A 16,903-nucleotide genomic window follows, 5' to 3' on the forward strand; every position below is an offset into this window, starting at 1 on the left:
TTGCTCCACAGTCACCCCTAAAATGTCACTTCCCAGCACTTTCACCCCCAAATATCCTCCCCAAATTACCACCACAGCCCCAATTCCCAACCTTTGAAGCCCCCCAAGCCTTTCACCCCTAAATCTGCTCCACAGTCACCCCCAAACTGCCACTTTCACCCCCAAATTACCACCAGAACCCCAATTCCCAACCCCTGGAGCTCCCCAAGCCTTTCACCCCTAAATTTGCTCCACAGTCACCCCTAAAATGTCACTTCCCAGCACTTTCACCCCCAAATATCCTCCCCAAATTACCACCACAGCCCCAATTCCCAACCTTTGAAGCCCCCCAAGCCTTTCACCCCCAAATCTGCTCCACAGTCACCCCCAAACTGTCACTTTTACCCCCAAATTACCACCAGAACCCCAATTCCCAACCCCTGGAGCTCCCCAGCCCCATAGGGACGTCGCTATCAAGATGTCCCTGAAGGCCACCAAGGCCACCAGCGCTGTCACCAAGCTGCTCCAATGGCACAGGATGACCCCCGGGAGCCCTTCCTTCCTCCTGAGGAAATTCCAGACTCCGGGAGAAGGGGGGGTCCCCTCAAATGCCCAAACCCCAAACCCCTCCCTGGAGCTGGCACACCCCGGAGCGTGTGGAAAGACAAATAATCCCTAATTAATTTCACTCGTCCTGCCAAGAACCGATGGTTTCCTGCTCGAGAAATTTCCCGGCAGCGCCGTTCCCCCCGTTTTTCCGCCGGCTGCCAGGGCGGGAGAAGGGCAGGGCCGGCCCTGGGGCACCTCTTATCTCCTGCCCGCAGCCCTCGGCTCCTTTTGGAGCGGAGGAGTCACCCCCGGGCACCTCCTGGCACCTGGTGGGTGCCCTGTCCGAGTGGCCACCCCGGTGGTGCCACCCCCAGACTCGGAGCAGCATCATGGGCAACTGTGTCCCCGTGGTGAGTGACATCCCCCCGCCCCAAATTCCTGTCCCTGGTGGTGGCACATCCCCCAGGAGGGGAGGGCACGGGGGGGTCCTTGGTGTGAGGAGGAGGAAAATGGGGGTCCCCCAGTGCTGAGGAGGGTGATGGGGATCTCCTCCAGTGGGGTTTGGGGGTGTTGAGTGGGGTTTAGGGGGTTTCTGGTGATGAGTGGGGTCACAGGAGTCCCAAATTCTGAGCAGGATCATGGGGGTCCCCAGTGCCCAGTGGGGTTTGGGGGATTTTTGGGGTTTAGGAGTCCCCCAGAACTGAATAGAGCCCTGAGGGTCCCCCAATGCTGAGGAGGGTGATGGGGATCTCCTCCAGTGGGGTTTGGGGGTGTTGAGTGGGGTTTAGGGGGTTTCTGGTGATGAGTGGGGTCACAGGAGTCCCAAATTCTGAGCAGGATCATGGGGGTCCCCAGTTTGGGGGTTTGGGGGTTTTTGGGGTTTGGGGGATTTTTGGGGTTTAGGAGTCCCCAGCACTGAGCAGAACCATGGGGGTCCCCAGTTCTGAGCAGGATCATGGGAGTTTCCAGTGGGATTTGGGGGGATTTTAGGGGATCCCTGGTGCTGAGTGGGGTCACAGGAGTCCCAAATTCTGAGCAGGATCATGGGGGTCCCCAGTGCCCAGTGGGGTTTGGGGGATTTTTGGGGTTTGGGGGATTTTTGGGTTTAGGAGTCCCCAGAACTGAGTAGAGATGTGAGGGTCCCCCAGTGCTGAGCAGGATCATGGGAGTTTCCAGTGGGATTTGGGGGGATTTTAGGTGATCCCTGGTGCTGAGTGGGGTCACAGGAGTCCCAAATTCTGAGCAGGATCATGGGAGTCCCCAGTACCCAGTGGGGTTTGGGGGATTTTTGGGGTTTAGGAGTCCCCCAGAACTGAGCAGAACCATGGGGGTCCCCAGTTCTGAGCAGGATCATGGGAATCCCCAGTGGGATTTAGGGGTGTTAATGGGGGTTTAGGGGATCCCTGGTGCTGAGTGGGGTCACGGGAGTCCCAAATTCTGAGGAGGATCATGGGGGGGGGGGGGCCCAGTTCTGAGCAGGAATCCTCAGTGCCCAGTGGGGTTTAGGGGATTTTTGGGGTTTGGGAGTCAGACCCCTGAGGATCCCCAGTTCTGAGCAGGATCATGGGAGTTTCCAGTGGGATTTAGGGGGATTTTAGGGGATCCCTGGTGCTGAGTGGGGTCACAGGAGTCCCGAGTTCTGCGCAGGAATCCCCAGTGCTCCCCAGTGGGGTTTAGGGGGATTTTAGGGGTTTAGGAGTCCCCAGCACTGAGCAGCGCCCTGAGGGTCCCCAATTCTGGGCAGGACCATGGGGCTCCGTGTCCCCGCGGGCTCTGTGCGCACCCTCCGGGCTCCGCATCCTCCCCGCGTCCCTCCTGGCAGAGAACGGCGCCATCCCGGCCCCACCCGCAGCCCGGCTGTCCCCGCGTGTCCCTCCCTGATAACCCAGCCCTGCCCATCCCCACGGTGCCACCAGGGCCATGTGCCACCCTCCCCATGCCCACCACCCACAGACCGCCGGCATCCTGGAGACCGCCAGCTCCCTGGACCTGGAGGAAATCATGGGCGACCTCTCCTACGACGACAACACTTCCAGCAACGACACCCTCCTGGATTACGGCGCCGCGCCATGCCACAACCACTTCTGTCCCCTCTTCCAGCGCGTCGCACCCCCTTTCCTGGCCGCCACCAGCGTGGCGGCCGCGCTGGCCACCGGCGCCTTGCTGGTGGCCCTGGCCAAGCGTCCCCAAGCGTGGCGGTGGCCGCAGAGCCGGGCGCTGGTGGCGCAGCTGGCGCTGGGCACGGCGCTGTTCGCGGCGCTGCTGCCCGCGCTGGCGGCGGGCGTGGCGCGGGGTTGGCACCTGGGCACGGGGCTGTGCCGCCTCACGCACCTGCTGTGGCACTGGAGCGTCTTCGCCCAGGCGCTGCTGGTGGCCAGCGGCTCCTGCAGCACGGCCTGGGCTCGCTGGGACCCGCGGAGCCGCCGCTTGGCCGTGGCGCTGTGGGCATCGGCGCTGCTCTTGGCCGCTCCGGCCGCGCTGGTCAGCGGCGTGGCAGCGGGCACCGCGTGCGTCCGGCGCGCCGTGGGCATCCTGGCACCGCTCTACGTGCTGCACCTGGCGCTGTGCCTGTGCCTGCTGCTGCTGCTGCCCGCGGCGCTGCTGCTGGCCGCGCTGGCCGTGCCGCGCCTCAGGGCGAACGGAGCCGGGCTCGCCTGGCTCTTCCTGGCGCTCTGGGCGCCCTACGGAGCCGGGCTGGGCGCGGAGTTCCTGCTGCAGGCCGGGCTGCTCCAGCCCACCTGCGGCTCCTTCGAGCGCTTCGACACGGCGCTGGGGCTGAGCGAGGCGCTGGGCGTGCTGCACTGCGGCCTCGGGCCCCTGGCGCTGCTGCTCGGCCGGAGCTGCCGCCGCCGTGTGGGGGCTGCCGGGGGCTGCTGAGAGCCGGGGGAGATCCGGGGGTACGGAGCTCCGGGGGCTGCTGAGAGCCGGGGGATCATCGGGAGATCCGGGGGTACGGAGCTCCGGGGGCTGCTGAGAGCCGGGGGATCATCGGGAGATCCGGGGGTACGGAGCTCCGGGGGCTGCTGAGAGCCGGGGGATGATGGGGAGATCCGGGGGTACGGAGCTCCGGGGGCTGCTGAGGGCCGGGGGATAATCGGGAGATCCGGGGGTATGGAGCTCCGGGAATGCCGAGCTCTGGGGAATGCCGAGCTCCAGGGGCTGCTGAGATCCGGGGGCCTCTGAGCTCCCGGGACTGCCGAGCTTCGGGAATGCCGAGCTCCGGGAATGCCGAGCTCCAGGGGCTGCTGAGCTCGGGGTGATACAGAGCTCCGGGAATGCTGAGCTCCAGGAATGCCCCGATCCGGGACTGCTGAGCTCCGAAGCTGCCGAGCTCCCGGGAATGCCGAGGTCCAGGGGCTGCTGGGCTCCGGGAATGCCCAGATCCGGGAATGCCAAACTCGGGGATTGCTGAGCTCCGGGATTGCCGAGCTCCGGGGGATACGGAGCTCCGGGAATTCCGAGATCCCGGGAATGCCGAGCTCCCGGGACTGCCGAGCTCCGGGACTGCCAAGATCCGGGGGCTGCCCCACGGAACCAAACGGACCCACGGCACCGGATTGGACCCCCAGCACTGAGTCCCGGTCCCCCCGCGCCACACTCGGACCCCTGGCACAAGCCTTGGCACTCTGGATCCTGGGCACCAACCTTGGCCCTCTGGATCCTGGGCACCAACCTTGGCCACCCAGCACTGACCCCTGGCCAGCTGGCACAAGCCTTGGCACCCTGGCATCAGCCTCTGGCCCCACAGTGCCCCCACAGCATCCCCCGTTGTGTGCCCCCTGCCCTCTGTCTTCTCCCTTGGGGTCTCTTTGGGGCCGGACCCCCCGACTGCCCAGCACAGAAAGCCTTGGGGTGCCTCAGGCTGCCCAGGGGGGTCACCCCAAACTCCAGACAGGGGTGGGGATCTTGGAAGCGATGGGATTTTTTCCATCTCTCGTGACAAAGCCAAGAGGATGCAGCGGGGAATTAAACACAACAAACACAACTGCCTGAGGCGCTGCTCCAGCCCAGTTAATGAACTGGATGGGACTGGGAGGTGATGGGGAGGACGGGAAATGGAGGGGGTGTGGGCTCCTCGTGCCTCCAAATTGGCAGCAGAGGTTCCTGAGGAAGCTTGGAGCCTGCCAGGGGGGGCATTTATACCCAAAACCCACGAGGGCCAGCGCGTGGAGTCACGGGGGTGACACGGGCACAGCAGAGGGGACAATGGGGCTGCTCTGCCCGAGCCAAGCCCTGCAGGAGCTGGGGGCTCACCCCGGCTAAACTGGGGGGCTGATCAGTGGGGAATGAGCCCACATCGCCCCCAAAATTGGGGATCCATCAAACCCCTGCAGGGACTCGACACCCCCCAGCCCGGCAACATCATTTGGGGCAGGCAAAACCTTCAACCCTTCCCATCTGCCTGTCCCCTTGGGTCACCACGGTCACCCCAGGACACTCAGGGCTCCATCTCAGTCCCCTGAGGCAGGACAGACAGAGCAGAATTCAGGATGTGCCCCCAAACTGGCTCAGGGCAGGGGAGACAGGGGAACCTTTCCTTGTACCCCTCAGATGATTCCAAATCGAACCACATCCCTCCAACGGGGGTTTTTCACAGCAGGCACACCTGGGGAAGGAGTGTTGGGGTCATCACACAGGTGGGCACATGGCTGGGGTGTCCTTGTCACCCCGGTGGGGGACACAAACCCAGAACCCAGCCCTAAGGGGAGACCCGTGCAGGCGGGTGACCCCAGGTCTTGTGGCACGGCCGCGTGATGCCATGAAATCACCCATGCCAGGCATGAAATCACCCACCCTGGGCATGAAATCACCCACCCTGGGCATGAAATCGCCCCTCCCGGGCATGCCAGGCTGCTGAGGCTGGGATTGGGGACATCCCCCTGACAGTCCCCTCCCCTCCTCGAGCACATAAACTCGGCGGCAGCGCCGAGCCCGCCCGGCTCCAGCACCGACCATGGGCCTCCTGCAGCTCTGGCTGCCCGTCCTGGCTGCGCTCACAGGCATGGTGGCCCAGGAAGGTAGGGGGGACACCAGGGTGGGGGACAGGAGCTGGATGGTGGCCCAGGAAGGTGGGGGGACACCGAGGTTGGGGACAGGAGCCAGCAGAGGGCAGGTCCAGGGGGACGTGGCAGCAGCTCTCGGATCACTCTCGGCCAGCAGGGCTGGAGGATGCTGGAGCAGGGGACAGCCAGAGAGGGCTGTGGGACACGCCAGCCTGCCAGCATATTGGAAAAATGGCTCCCAATATTCCCAGTTAGATTGTGCCTGGGCCAGTCTGACCCTCGCTGCTGGGCCAAAGGCAGCAACTGCGGTGTATCACCCCAGAGATACCTTGGCTTGCTGGTGGTTGCAGCTGGGCACTGAACAAGTCCAGGCTTGTTAGGAACCCCGTTTACCTCAGGAGGAATGGCTTCAGGCGATGGTGAAGAGAAAAAGGAGAGGATTCTGCTGGAGGGTTTAATGTCCAGAGGTTTATTCCATGGTTACAGAGGTGTGAACATGAGGAACTGCTCCAACAGAATCATCACCGCATGCTCTGATCACCTTTTTAAGCTCAGGGACAGGGGGAGGGGAGGTACAGGTGAGCCACCAACCAGGTGAGAGGGGCAGGGTCTCAGGGGAAGATGACACCCAGTCAGGCCAATGACCTCTGGGCATAGGGGCATCCTTTGAACTTGACCAAGCACACGATGCCTTGCTGGAATGTTGAGCCTGATTGACAGGACTCACTCAGCATGGGGGCAAGGGGAAAGGGAGAGAGGCATAAGCACACCTGGGGGAATGCCCTGGAAGGCCAAAATGGGACATTACAGCACGCCACAACACCAGCACGTCACCTCTGTTGTCCCCAGACCTGTACCGAAAGGTGTTCGTGTTCCGGAAGGATCCCAGCGACGCCTACGTGGTGCTGCAGGCGCAGCTGGAGCAGCCCCTGCGCAACTTCACCGTGTGCCTGCGCTCCTACACCGACCTCAGCCGGCCCCACAGCCTCTTCTCCTACGCCACCAAAGGCCAGGACAACGAGATCCTGCTCTTCAAGCCCAAACCCGAGGAGTACCGCTTCTACGTGGGGGGAAAGTTTGTCACCTTCCGCATCCCCGAGGGCCGCAGGGAGTGGGAGCACGTCTGCGCCAGCTGGGAATCCTCCACGGGCATCGCCGAGTTCTGGCTCAACGGGAAGCCCTGGCCGAGGAAGGGGCTGCAGAGGGGCTACACGGTGGGGGCCACGGCTGCCATCCTGCTGGGACAGGAGCAGGACAGTTTTGGGGGTGGCTTTGACGTCTACAACTCCTTCTCGGGGGAGCTGACCGACGTTTACCTGTGGGACGCGGGGCTGTCGCCGGAGAAGATGCGCGCGGCCTTCCTGTCCCTGCGCCTGCCGCCCGCGCTGCTGGCCTGGAACAGCCTCAGCTACCAGGTCAAGGGAGATGTGGTGGTGAAACAGCGGCTCCGGGAGGTGCTGGGGGCCTGAGGGTTGCGGGTGGCCTCGGTCCCGCTGTTCCCCTCCTCACCCTTGGTCGCTCACACCCGTCTCCCCGGCAGCCAGCACCCCGTCACCTCTACAACCCAACGCGAGGAAGGTCCCTCAGCTGGGGACTGGGTCACTCTGAGTGCCACCAACACCCAGGGCACCCGTTCCCCATCCCACACCCCACAAGCTGCCCCGTGGCCGTCCCTGCACGGGCAGGACACGGATCCAGCGGCTCCAGCGCTGCCCAGCCCCACGCGGAGCCAGGAAGGGGAAGGCTCCTCCCTTGGGGACAGGGGGATTGTCCCCAAAGCCAGTCCCCGCCACGCTCACACGCCATTTCCCAACAGTCCTGGGGCTTGGGGACGAAGGTCAGTGTCACCACCAGTCACTGTCACGCCTCGGAGCGGCTCTGGGTGGCTCTGAGGTCCCCCCTTTCCCACGGTGGTGACAGTGGCCGGTGCCATGGGGCCGCTGTGGCTCTGCCTCCTCATCCTCACCGCGCTCTTCGGTCCCACGGCCCCACAAGGTAGTGGCACGGGGACACCCTGGGGGGCATGGGGACATGCAGGGCGGGTTGTGGGGGCACCCTGAGTGCTCCCAAAGGGCGCAGGGTGCGGGCAAAGGCGGCATGGAGGAACCCACAGGGGCACCCCGAGCGCTGCAAGGGAGGAACGGGCAGGGCGCAGCCTGCAGGAGGGGGCACGATGGCAAAGGGGCACCCTGAGGACAGAAATGGGGGGTTGGCAGGGACTCGACACTCAACACCCCGTGCCACAGCTGGTGGTGGTGGCACCCACGCCGAGTGCTGGATGTCACCTCTGTCGATGTCACCTCCCGCAGACCTGGGCAGCTCGGTGTTCGTGTTCCCCCGAGAGTCCCAAAGCGCCCACGTGCAGGTGACAGCAAAGCTGGAGAAGCCCCTGAACAACTTCACCGTGTGCCTCAAATCCTACACCGACCTCAGCCGGCCCTACAGCCTCTTCTCCTACGCCACCAAACAACAGAGCAACGAGATCCTGCTCTTCAAGCCCAAACCTGGCCAGTACGACTTCAACGTGGGCAACCAGTTCTTGTCCTTCAGGGTGCCTGAAAACCTCGCGGAGGTCGAGCACGTCTGCGTCAGCTGGGAATCCTCCACGGGCATCGTGAGCTTCTGGCTCAACGGGAAGCCCTGGCCCAGGAAGGGGCTGCAGAAAGGATACACGGTGGGAGTGCCAGCATCCATCGTGCTGGGGCAGGACCAGGACAGCTTTGGGGGTGGCTTTGATGCCAAGCAGTCCTTGGTGGGGGAGATTTCATCCGTGTACATGTGGGACGTGGGCATCTCCACCACGGAGGTGGTGTCGGCCCTGTATGACACACCTGGCCAAACCCCCCTTTTTGGCTGGAACAATTTCCCCTACAAGATCGTGGGAGAGGTGTACCTGAAGCCCTGAGGCTGTGGGGGGGTGTCCCCAATCCCTGCTGTGTAACCCCCTCCCCAAAAGCCACCCAACATTGCATAAATGGAGAAATGTGGTTTTAGGGTTCTTGTAGTTTTTAGGGGTGGGGGAGTGGGTTGAGGCCCCCCCAAGGCAAAGCTCTGGGGGTGCAGTCCTGGAGCCCTTGGGGGGTTCAGCCCCATGTCCCTGGGGGGTTCAGCCCCATATACTGATGGGGCACAGCCCCATGTCCTGGGGGATTCAGACCCAGAGCTCTGGGGGTGCAGTCCTGGAGCCTTTGGGGGGGTTCAGCAATGGAGCTCCAGGGGTCCAGCTCTGTATCCCGGGGATTCAGCCCTACAGCCCCATGTGCCACACAGATCTGGAGGGTCCAACCTTGAGTCCCGAGTTGTTCAGTCCTGGAGCTCCTGAGAGTCAGTCCCAGAGCCCCAGGGTGGAAATCCCGTGTCCTGGGGGACTCAGTCCCAGAGCCCTGGGGGGCTCAGCCCCCTGTCCCGGGAGATTCAGCCCCCCCATTCCTGCATTCCCCCAGTCCTGCAGACCCTTGTCCCGGCGGGTTCCAGCTCGCTGTCCCGGAGGTTCAGCCCCGTATCCCGCAGCCCCGCGTCCCGCCGCGGCCCCGCAGCTGCGGGTCTCCCCCTTGTCCCCCCGACACCCACCCGACCTCCCCCGTGTCCCCACTGTCCCCTGTGTCACCGCCGCGCCACCTCCGTCGCTCGCTGCGGCTTCTCCGGGCCCAGCTCCGCCTCAGCTCCGGCCCCGGTCCCCTCAGCTCCGGCCCCAGCTCCGGCCCCGGTCCCCTCAGCTCCGGTCCCGCTCCACCTCAGCTCGGACCCAGCTCCTCTCAGCTCCGGCCTCGCTCTCCCTCAGCTCGGATCCACTCCGTTCCCGCTCCACCTCAGCTCGGACCCAGCTCCGGCCTCGGTCCCCTCAGCTCCGGCCCCGGTCCCCTCAGCTCGGACCCAGCTCCGGCCCCGCTCCCCTCAGCTCGGACCCAGCTCCGGCCCCGCTCCCCTCAGCTCGGACCCAGCTCCGGTCCCGCTCCCCTCAGCTCCGGCCCAGTTCCGCCTCAACTCCGCCTCAATTCCGCCACATCCCGGGCCTGGCTCCGCCTCAGCTCCGCCTCAGCTCGGACCCAACTCCGCCTCAGCTCCGCCTCAGCCCGGGCCCGGCCCGTTCTCGCTCCGCCCCGCGCGGCCTCCCCGGTATGGCGGGGCCGGGGGGACACCGGGGCGGCGGGAACGGAGCGAGGCCGGGGCCCCGGAGCTGCGGCCTGTGGGGACGGGGGGAACCCCGAGCTGGGCCCGGGGCGCTGGACGGGGGTCCCGGGGGGCTGATGAGGTTGGGAGTCTGAATTGGGGCACCCGGTTAAACTCTGCTGATTAGGATGGGTGTGAGGGTCCTGACATGTGGGGCGTCAATTGAGGGGTCTGAATTTGGGATTTGGGGTGCAGGGGAGTTTGGGGTACCCTGGTCATGTTCTCTAGGGTGGGATTTTGGGGTCCCAGGGGTTCTTGACATGGGAGGTCTCAATTGAGGGGTCTGGGGGCTTCATTTGGTGGTCCCAGGAGTCCTCTCAACGGGGTCCAGGAGACTTTGGGGTACCCTGGCCACATTCTCCAGGGTGTGGTTTTGGGGGTTCTGATATAGGGGGTCTGAATTGGGGAGTGTGGGGGTCTTGACCTGGGGGATCCTGGGGACATGGCCATGTTCTGCTGGGGTTTGGTTTTGAGGAACTGGGGGTCCTGATGGGCAAGGTCTGAGCTGGGGGTCTGGGGGCTTTATTTAGGGCTCCCAAGGCTCTTGGCCAGGGGGTTTTGGGGGTGGTATTGGGGCTTCTGGAGGCATGGAGAGGGGATGGTGTTGAGGGGTCTTGGGGGCCTGAGCTGGGGGTCCCATATCCAAAATGGGGGTTCCAGGGGTCCTGACCTGGGGGCTCTGAGGTTCCCCAGAGCAGCAGTGTCCCCTGTCCCCCCCCTCCACAGGCCATGGGTGCATTGGAGCCCCCCAATTTCTCGTGGGTGGTCGAGGGGCGGCTGGCGGGGCTGGCGATGCCGCGGGAACCGGGGCACTACCGGTACCTGCGGGAGCGCGGCGTGCGACACCTGGTGTCCCTGACGGAGCGGGCCCCGCCGCACCACGGCTGCTGTCCCCAAATCCAGCTGCACCGGCTCCGCATCGCCGACTTCACCCCGCCGAGCCCCGAGCAGATCCAGAGCTTCCTGCAGATCGTGGAGGAGGCCAATGGCCGCGGGGAGGTATGGCCGGGGACACCCGGGGGAGGGGACAGCGAGGGGACAACTGTGGGACAACTGTGGGAAGACGCTGGTGGGGCAGCTGGGGGAGAGTGGAGGGGACAATTGGGGTGGTGGCACAGAAGGGAAGACACCAGGAGAGACACCAGGGGAGGGGACACTAGGGAAGACATCTGAGGGAACACTTTGGGACACCTTGAGGAGGTGGCACGTCAGGGTGGGGAACACCTTGAGGGCTGGAGGGGGACCTCAGCAGGGTGACACCTCAGGGAGGAGGGACACCTTGAGGAGGGATGTTTGGAGAGATGGCACCTTGGTGGTGGGGGACATTTTGGAGGGGGTGACACCTTGGGAGATGGGCACCGCTTGAGGAATGACACCTTGGGAGATGGTCACTCCTTCAGGAATGGCACTTTGGGAGGGTGACACCTGGCGGGGAACACACACCTGTGGTAGGGCTGTGACACCTGGTGGCTGTGACATCTCAGGGAGTTGTCACTTCAAGAAGGGACACCTAAGAAGATGCGGGGAGGGGGTGACAGAAGGTGACACCAGGCAGAAATCCCATGTGGGCAGCGCCAAAATGGGCGTCGCCTGTCACTCAGAGGGGCACGTGGGCATCCAGCAGTGCCACCCACAGCTGTGTCCCTGTGCCCAGGCCGTGGCAGTGCACTGCATGCTGGGCCATGGCAGGACTGGCACGCTGCTGGCCTGTTACCTGTGCAAGGAGCAGCACCTGGCAGGGGGCGATGCCATCCGTGAGATCCGGCGCCTCCGGCCCGGCTCCATCGAGACCTCAGAGCAGGAACAGGCCGTGCTCCGCTTCTGCCAGTGCCTGGGGTAGGTGCCACCCTCCTGGGTGGTCCCCTGCCCAATTTGTGGCTCCCAAATGTCCCCAGTCCTCTCTCACTGGTGGCATTTTCCCCTCCACAGCGCTGGCAAGGAGAGCTGAGATCATGGATGGCGTCCATGGAATTGGGCACCTTGAGGTGCCAGGCGTGCCCAGCCCTGTCTGTCACCTCCTGCATTAAAGGACTGGCCTGTGGCTTCTCTCCAGGTCTGGTTTTGGGGTACACGCTGGGGTGATGCTCTGCTGGGCACCCCCAGAGCCGGCTTGGTTGGCAGCTGCATCCTGGGATTTGGGGTCCTGGCTCTGGGTTTGGGGTTCCTCAGGGTTTGGGGTTCCTCAGGGGTCTGGTTCTGAATTCTGGCTTTGAGCTCCCTCGGGGCCCTGAATTTGGGGTCAGTCAGGGTGCCAATTCTGGGGTTGTTCAGGATCCTGGCTCTGGGGTCTCTTGGGTTCCCAGTTCTTGGTTCCTGGCTCTGGATCCTGGCTTTGGGGTTCCTCAGGGTTCTGGTTCTGAACTCTGGCTTTGAGCTCCCTCAGGGCCCTGGGTTTGGGGTCATTCAGGGTCCCAGTTCTGGGGTTTTTCAGGATCCTGGCTCTGGGGTCTTGGGTTTGGAGTTCCTCAGGGTTCTGGTCCTGGATCCCAGCTTTGAGATCCTTCAGGGCCCTGAATTCGGGGTCAGTCAGGGTGCCAATTCTGGGGTTGTTTGGGATCCTGGCTCTGGGGTCTTGGGTTTGGGGTTCCTCAGGGTTCTGGTCCTGTATCCCAGCTTTGAGCTCCCTCAGGGCCCTGAATTTGGGGTCATTTAGGGTCCCAGTTCTGGGGTTGTTCGGGATCCTGGCTCTGGGGTCTCTTGGGTTCCCAGTTCTTGGCTCCTGGCTCTGGATCCTGGCTTTGGGGTTCCTCAGGGTTCTGGTTCTGGATCCTGGCTTTGAGCTCCCTCGGGGCCCTGAATTTGGAGTCAGCCAGGATCCCAGTTCTGGGGTTGTTTGAGATCCTGGCTCTAGGGTCCTGGGTTTGGGGTTCCTCAGGGTTCTGGTTCTGGATCCTGACTTTGAGCTCCCTCAGGGCCCTGAATTTGGGGTCAGTCAGGGTCCCAATTCTGGGGTTGTTTGGGATCCTGGCTCTGGGGTCCCTTGGGCTGGTGGCTCTGGAGTCCTGGGTTTGGGGTTCCTCGGGGTTCTGGTCCTGATTTCTGGCTTTGAGCTCCCTCAGGGCCCTGGGTTTGGGGTCATTCAGGGTCCCAGTTCTGGGGTTGTTCGGGATCCTGGCTCTGGGGTCTCTTGGGTTCCCAGTTCTTGGCTCCTGGCTCTGGATCCTGGCTTTGGGGTTCCTCAGGGTTCTGGTTCTGGATCCTGGCTTTGAGCTCCCTCAGGGCCCTGAATTTGGAGTCAGCCAGGATCCCAGTTCTGGGGTTGTTTGGGATCCTGGCTCTAGGGTCCTGGGTTTGGGGTTCCTCAGGGTTCTGGTTCTGGATCCTGACTTTGAGCTCCCTCAGGGCCCTGAATTTGGGGTCAGTCAGGGTCCCAATTCTGGGGTTGTTTGGGATCCTGGCTCTGGGGTCCCTTGGGCTGGTGGCTCTGGAGTCCTGGGTTTGGGGTTCCTCGGGGTTCTGGTCCTGATTTCTGGCTTTGAGCTCCCTCAGGGCCCTGGGTTTGGGGTCATTCAGGGTCCCAGTTCTGGGGTTGTTCGGGATCCTGGCTCTGGGATTCCTTGGGTTCCCAGCTCTTGGCTCCTGGTTCTGGATCCTGGCTTTGGGGTCCCAGCTCTGTGTCCTGACTCAGGGATTCCTCAGAGTCCTGGTTCCAGGATTTTGAGTCTGGGGTCTCTCAGGGTTGTGGTTCTGGGATCTCTTGGTGTCCCAGCTCTGGGGTCTCTCTGGGTTCTGGCTTTGGGGTCCAACTCTGAGTTCTGGCTCTGGGATCCTTCGGGGTGCTCATTCTGGGGTGTCTCAGGGTCCCAAATCTGGGTCCTGGCTCTGGATTCTGGCTTTGGAATCCTCACTTTGGGGCTTTGGCTTTGGGGTCCCAAATCTGGGTCCTGGCTTTGGGGTTTTGGCTTTGGGGTCCAACTCTGAGTTCTGGCTCTGAGTTCTGGCTTTGGGGTTTTGGCTTTGGGGTCCCAAATCTGGGTCCTGGCTCTGGGTTCTGGCTTTGGGGTCCCAAATGTGGGTCCTGGCTCTGGGTTCTGGCTTTGGACTCCTCACTTTGGGGTTTTGGCTTTGGGGTCCCAAATCTGGGTCCTGGCTCTGGGTTCTGGCTTTGGGGTCCCAAATCTGCGTCCTGGCTCTGGGTTCTGGCTTTGGGGTTTTGGCTTTGGGGTCCCAAATCAGGGTGCTGGCTCTGAGTTCTGACTTTGGGGTCCCAAATCTGGGTTCTGGCTTTAGGTCCTGGCTTTGGGGACTTGCTTTGGGCTCCCAGCTCTGGGTCCTGGCTCTGGGTTCTGGCTTTGGGGTCTTGGCTTTGGGGTCCCAAATCTGGGTCCTGGCTCTGGGTTCTGGCTTTGGTGTTTTGGCTTTGGGGTCTTAGATCTGGGTCCTCGCTCTGAGTTCTGACTTTGGGGTCCCAAATCTGGGTCCTGGCTCTGGGTCCTGGCTTTGGACTCCTCATTTTGGGGCCTTGGCTTTAGGGTCTTAGATCTGGGTCCTGACTTTGGGGTCCCTCAGGGTGCTGTTTTTGGGGTCCCATGGGATCCCAGCTCTGGGGTGGTTCTGGCTCTGGGGTCCTTCAGGGCCCACGAGCAGCCCCCCCAGCGCTGTCACCCGCCGGTGCCCCGATGCCACGTGGAGGGTGACAAGCGTGTCAGCGCCCAGGGGCCGAGCCGGGACGTTGGTGCTTAAAGTGTAGCTTAGCCGGAATTGAGGCATCTCCATCCAAAAATCCAATCCTGGAAATCTCTTCTCAGCTGCTCCTAACCTTGGTGGCATTTAAATCCTGGTTGGAAGCAGTGTCACCGTCCCCGTTTCCGGGCGGGTGGCACATGGCGCGGGCACAACGGGGGCCAGCGCCTCAACCAGCAGCTCCACAGTCCCCAAAAGTTCCTTTGGATTGCCACAATGTCACCATTCTCCTTTGGGGACAAGGTGCCAGGGTGGTGACACTGGCGTGGTGACATTGGCGTGGTGACACCGGGCACTGCTGGCAATCCAGCTGTGCCCTGCCCAGATGTGCCCAGAATTTGTGGGGTCACTCCAAAACTCTGGGGCCACCCAGCTGGCCCTGGTGGCCCACGGTGGGGTTTTGGGGACACCAGTGTCCCCAAGATGATGCCACAGCGAGGCCACACGTATGGGGGGCACATAGCCAGGGCACAGCCAGTTTGGGGTGCCCATCCCTGCATGGGGACCAGCACGGGGACAATGGGGACGCAGTGGGGACAATGTGGCTGTGATGGGGACAATGTAGCCGTGATGGGGACACTGTGGCCACGGTGGCAGTGCTGGATAGTGATCCCAGCCTAAGCTCACATACCCAGGGCACAGCCAGTTTGGGGTGTCCATCCCTGCGTGGGGACCAGCACGGGGACAATGGGGACACTGGGGACACGATGGGGACAATGTGGCCGTGATGGGGACGCCGTGGCCGCGGTGGCAGTGCCGGACAGCGATGCCCAGCCTAAGCTCACATGGGGGGCACATACCCAGGGCACAGCCAGTTTGGGGTGCCCATCCCTGCCTGTGTGGGGACCAGCATGGGGACAATGGGGACATGATGGGGACAATGTGGCCGTGATGGGGACAATGTGTCTGTGATGGGGACACCATGGCCGCGGTGGCAGTGCCGCACAGTGATGCCCAGCCTAAGCTCACATGGGGGGCACATACCCAGGGCACAGCCAGTTTGGGGTGCCCATCCCTGCGTGGGGACCAGCACGGGGACAATGGGGACACGATGGGGACAATGTGGCTGTGATGGGGACAATGTGGCTGTGATGGGGACACCATGGCCGCGGTGGCAGTGCCGGGCAGCGATGCCCAGCCTAAGCTCACATGGGCCGGAGCGGCCCAAAGCTGCTTACAGCAGAATTATTGCCCTTAACCCCGCTGACTCCACGCTGTCCTCAGAGTCCCCCGGGCTCAGGGGGCCAGGCCGGGCCAGGGGGGGCTCCAAGGACCCCCCACCCACTCCAAGGAGGGCTGGGCTGGGGGGGCATCGCCCCAGTGTCCCTCCCGGGGTGCCCATGTGGCCGGGCCGGTGTCACACGTGCGGGGTTTGCCGGTCCCTCGATGCTGGCTCTGAGCCGGGGACACAGCCAGGATGTCCCCTCTGTGTCCCCTCCTGTCCCCCCCCTCACCCAGGCTGGCGAGTGGCCCAGCTCCGGCTCAGCCCATGGGATGGGGACATGGCACCGTGTGGGGACACATTTAGGGTGGGATTAGAGAGAGGGAGATGGGATGGGGAAGGGTGAGCAGGGAGCGCTGGGACAGAGGGACACACAGAGGGGACATAGGGCTGGGCTTGCTTGTCACAGCCCTCAGTGCCACCCACCTGTCCCTGTGTCCCACCCAAACGCCACCCACGTGTCCTGGCCGTGTCCCATCCATGTGTCCCATCCATGTCCCACCCGTGTGTCCCCTCGTTGACCCACCACAGTCCCACCCCTGTGTCCCATCTGTGTCCCCTGGTCCCACCTCTGTCCCAGGAGTGTTTTTCCTGCGTGTCCTGCCCCTCTGTCCCACTCATATCCCATGTGTGTCCCCTCCATGGTCCTGCCTGTGTGTCTCACCCGTGTGTCACCCCTCGTGTCCCACTCTGTGTCCCACGTGTGTCCCACCCATGTGTCACCCCAGTGTACTCTTCATGACCCCTCGTGTCCCACCCTCTGTCCCACCCATGTGTCCCACTCGTGTCCTCCCTCTAGGTGCCCCTCCTTTAAGCCCCCTGTGCTTTCCCCGCTCCCACCCGTGATCCCCCATGTGTCCCCCCATGTCCCCCTCGCTTTCCCCCCCATATCCCCCTCCGTGTCACCCCACACGCCCCCCGCTCCCCTTCCCCTCTCAGGGCACTACATTTCCCAGCATGCCTCGCTCCCCGCTGCCTCGCTCCGCCATTGGCCGCCTCCAGAGGCGCTCAGCGGCGTCTCCTGATTGGCTGTCGCCGCGGCAACGGGCGGCGGGGGGCGTGGCCTGGGCGGCCCCTCCCGCCGTCGCGGGTTTGTTTGCGGCCGCCCGGCGGCGGCGGCCGGAGCCGAGCGGACCCGGACGGACCCGAACCGAGCCGGAAAGAGCCGAAAGCAGGCGGGAAGAGCCGAGCGCAGCCGAGGGCGGCCGGCCGGGCATGAGGAGCGGCGGGACGCGGAGCCCCCCGCGCCCCCCGCCCGGGGCCGGTGCCCCCGGGGCTGCCCGGCCGAGCCCGCCGG

The 16,903-nt window shown here is 63.7% G+C and overlaps 4 protein-coding genes across 4 annotated transcripts; all 4 read left to right on the forward strand.

Moving 5' to 3' along the window:
- The first annotated feature begins 783 nt into the window (after positions 1 to 783).
- On the forward strand, positions 784 to 3,405 carry LOC134429418 (atypical chemokine receptor 1-like). Its single transcript, XM_063176574.1, has 2 exons — positions 784 to 938; positions 2,482 to 3,405. The coding sequence occupies exons 1-2, from the start codon at positions 918 to 920 to the stop codon at positions 3,403 to 3,405; spliced, it is 945 nt and encodes a 314-aa protein (XP_063032644.1). The 5' UTR covers positions 784 to 917.
- Positions 3,406 to 5,482: 2,077 nt separating this feature from the next.
- Positions 5,483 to 7,022, forward strand: LOC134429087 (serum amyloid P-component-like). The gene is made up of 2 exons (XM_063176175.1): positions 5,483 to 5,546; positions 6,381 to 7,022. Exons 1-2 carry the CDS (start codon positions 5,483 to 5,485, stop codon positions 6,998 to 7,000), a joined length of 684 nt encoding a protein of 227 aa, XP_063032245.1. The 3' UTR covers positions 7,001 to 7,022.
- A 93-nt stretch (positions 7,023 to 7,115) lies between these two features.
- Positions 7,116 to 8,518, forward strand: LOC134429419 (C-reactive protein-like). The gene is made up of 2 exons (XM_063176575.1): positions 7,116 to 7,526; positions 7,841 to 8,518. Exons 1-2 carry the CDS (start codon positions 7,463 to 7,465, stop codon positions 8,434 to 8,436), a joined length of 660 nt encoding a protein of 219 aa, XP_063032645.1. The 5' UTR covers positions 7,116 to 7,462; the 3' UTR covers positions 8,437 to 8,518.
- A 1,058-nt stretch (positions 8,519 to 9,576) lies between these two features.
- On the forward strand, positions 9,577 to 11,742 carry DUSP23 (dual specificity phosphatase 23). The gene is made up of 4 exons (XM_063176262.1): positions 9,577 to 9,647; positions 10,428 to 10,700; positions 11,356 to 11,537; positions 11,631 to 11,742. Exons 2-4 carry the CDS (start codon positions 10,431 to 10,433, stop codon positions 11,647 to 11,649), a joined length of 471 nt encoding a protein of 156 aa, XP_063032332.1. The 5' UTR covers positions 9,577 to 9,647; positions 10,428 to 10,430; the 3' UTR covers positions 11,650 to 11,742.
- Positions 11,743 to 16,903: the final 5,161 nt, after the last annotated feature.

Source organism: Melospiza melodia, chromosome 25 (genome assembly GCF_035770615.1).
Source record: "Melospiza melodia melodia isolate bMelMel2 chromosome 25, bMelMel2.pri, whole genome shotgun sequence".
Taxonomy (NCBI): domain Eukaryota; kingdom Metazoa; phylum Chordata; class Aves; order Passeriformes; family Passerellidae; genus Melospiza; species Melospiza melodia.